This window comes from Anastrepha obliqua, chromosome 5, assembly GCF_027943255.1.
Source record: "Anastrepha obliqua isolate idAnaObli1 chromosome 5, idAnaObli1_1.0, whole genome shotgun sequence".
In the NCBI taxonomy this organism is placed as follows: Eukaryota; Metazoa; Arthropoda; class Insecta; order Diptera; family Tephritidae; genus Anastrepha; species Anastrepha obliqua.
Window position 1 is genome coordinate 36,742,112 of NC_072896.1, and position 3,154 is coordinate 36,745,265.

The 3,154-nt window shown below is 34.3% G+C and overlaps 1 protein-coding gene across 1 annotated transcript; it reads right to left on the reverse strand.

Annotated features, from left to right (window-relative positions):
• Positions 1–375: 375 nt before the first annotated feature.
• LOC129249342 (histone H2A) lies at positions 376–798 on the reverse strand. The gene has a single exon (XM_054889104.1). It carries the CDS (start codon positions 780–782, stop codon positions 408–410), a length of 375 nt encoding a protein of 124 aa, XP_054745079.1. The 5' UTR covers positions 783–798; the 3' UTR covers positions 376–407.
• Between the last annotated feature and the right edge of the window lie 2,356 nt (positions 799–3,154).

Here is a 3,154-nt window from a genome sequence, read left to right on the forward strand (position 1 = left end):
GGTCCTTTTCAGGACCACAATTTGTGAAACGAAAAAGATCAACAATGTTATTGGAATATTTATGCGTATACATATATGTGTAGATATTTTTGTGTTTTCGTTAATGTACGTAGTACACACATACAAACATACATATACATTTCTTTGTCTACTCCACATCATTTATACACGAGCGTTTTTTAGTACAGCCTGTAGGCATGTATACACATGTATGAATGAATATGTATACATAACCAGTTTATATGCCGCAGTTTTGGCGCAAATATACATGCGTCTAAGTGTATGAAAAAATAACACATTTATTAGGAAAATTATTTAAATCTCTTTGTAAATGTATTTTGTCGTCCTGAAAAGGACGGTTTGTTTGCGTCGGTATTTATAATTATAATTCGCCTATATTTTTCACTTTATGCTTTCTTTTCGGTCTTCTTTGGCAAAAGTACAGCTTGAATATTAGGCAAAACACCACCTTGAGCAATAGTTACACCAGACAACAATTTATTCAATTCTTCATCGTTGCGGATGGCCAATTGTAAATGACGTGGGATGATTCTTGTCTTTTTGTTATCACGAGCAGCATTACCAGCCAATTCAAGAACTTCAGCTGCTAAATATTCCATAACTGCAGCTAGATAAACTGGAGCACCGGCACCAACACGCTCAGCATAATTGCCTTTGCGCAACAAACGATGAATACGACCAACTGGAAATTGAAGACCAGCACGATTTGAACGGGACTTTGCCTTTCCCTTAACTTTACCACCTTTACCACGGCCTGACATTTTCACTGCTATAGATTGTTCACTTCACTACACTAAAAAGCAATGTAATGTATTATACTCAATGTATAAGCACACTAATCACTGATACACAAAATGTGCGCTGCTTATATACTTTTTCGCTATGCTGAGCACCAACCCCTGTACTGTGCTGTTGAGCATCGTGCGTATACTACTACTTCGTATTATCTCGCCGAAGAGTTGGTCGGCAAATATACACTTAAGCATGCACACGACAAATGGTAGGTATAATAAGTGACAGTGCGAGTGAAAATAAAATCATAAAATCGTCAAAGTTGTGAAGAAATTAAAATGCCGCCAAAAACTAGTGGAAAAGCAGCGAAGAAAGCCGGTAAGGCTCAAAAGAATATTACTAAAAATGATAAGAAAAAGAAGCGTAAGAGGAAGGAAAGTTATGCCATCTACATCTATAAAGTGTTGAAACAAGTACATCCTGATACCGGTATTTCATCCAAGGCCATGAGCATTATGAATAGTTTTGTGAATGACATCTTTGAGCGCATTGCTGCGGAAGCGTCGCGTTTAGCTCACTATAACAAACGTTCAACCATCACCAGTCGCGAAATTCAAACTGCTGTACGTTTACTCTTGCCCGGTGAATTGGCCAAACATGCCGTCAGTGAAGGTACCAAAGCTGTTACCAAATATACCAGTTCCAAATAATTTTTCCAACTGAACTAATGGTATATAAATATATTAACAAAACAAGGCCCTTTTCAGGGCCATAAAATATAAATTAACAAAGAGGATAAAAAATTGTTGATTAATATCTCTACATATGTACATATGTATGCACATTGAAATTAATTTAAAAATTCCTTAATATTGAAGAATATATTCATATGGTTTCATTAGTCTATTAAATATGATTTTGTTGAACTACTTGGTTTTTATTTTTTTAATGTTTTCTACACACTGTAAGGAATAAATTCACTTTTGATCTTTTTGTTAAGAGATTTTGTAGCCTTGAAAAGGGCTTATTATTAATTTACCATGAAGGTTCCGTTTATAACTCACTTACAAACACCGTAAATTATTTACTTTTTACCTGCTGCTGTAGGTTTTTTTGCGGCTGGCTTTTTATTCGATGCGGACTTCTTGGATTTAGCAGCAGTTGCTTTTGCTTTAGCTGCTTTTGGTTTAGCAGTTGCAGATTTGGCTTTAGTTGGTTTCACTTTTAATGCGCCACCCTTTTTTGCATCTTTCGCCTTAGCCTTTTCAGTTTTCTTCTTTTCAGCTGTTTTCTTACTGGCAACAGCTTTTTTTACCTTTTTCTCACCACTTGCCGCCTTTTTGACTTTACTCAACGATTTTTTCTTTGATGCACCACTATCTGCTGCCTTCTTTTTAGCCTTAACCTTCTCTGCTGATTTTACGGCTTTTGATTTCAATTTTCCCTCGCTTGATTTACTGGCTGCAACTGATAGTTTGAATGAACCGGACGCACCTTTTCCTTTGGTTTGAATTAGTTTTCCACTTGTAACAGCCGATTTCAAATAACGTTTAATGAATGGTGCCAATTTTTGGACATCACATTTGTATGTCGCACTAATATATTTCTTAATCGCCAAAAGTGATGAACCGCCACGTTCCTTTAAATTCTTAATTGATGCGTCGACCATTTGTTGTGTTGGTGGATGGGTAGGGGCAACCGACGGCTTTTTGGGTTTAGCTGCCTTAACCTTTTTGGCAACAACTTTCTTTTCAGCAATAGTAGCAGCAGTAGCTACTGGGGAGCTTACATTCACAACAGCAACTGAATCAGACATCTTTATTTATATATTGTAGATTAAAACCTCAATTCAAATTCCACGTATGTATTATACACTTTATACACTTCACTCACTTTATGCACTGTATGCACTACACTAATAGAGCACTGGTAAATTAAGAGAATTTCTGGAATCCAATATGTAGTTTAACTCCCTTCAAAATTTGAGAAGCAGAGCGAAAAGATGATAATCAAATTTTCACGTTCCAGTGCTATTTAGTGCTTCTATATGACAAACTTTAAGATTTATTTAATTCACTAAAATTCATTGAATTTACTAATTCAACAAATTTATATGTAAAACGATAGTATGCATGAGTCACTTTCATATCAATATACTTAAATTGGAATAAAATCAATATTTTTCTTGTAACGAGTGTTTTAGTCGAAACTTTGTACTCAAAATATTAAATTTTCGCTAGTTTTAGTAGATTTTCTTAAAACTCCTTAATATAAATCAATTATAACTATTGAAAATATAAAATATATCAAATTATCAATCATCTAAACAGGTTATTTTATATATTACTTAAAATAATATGTTTGAAAAAATAAAATTAAATATCTCAATGGTATCACCAGA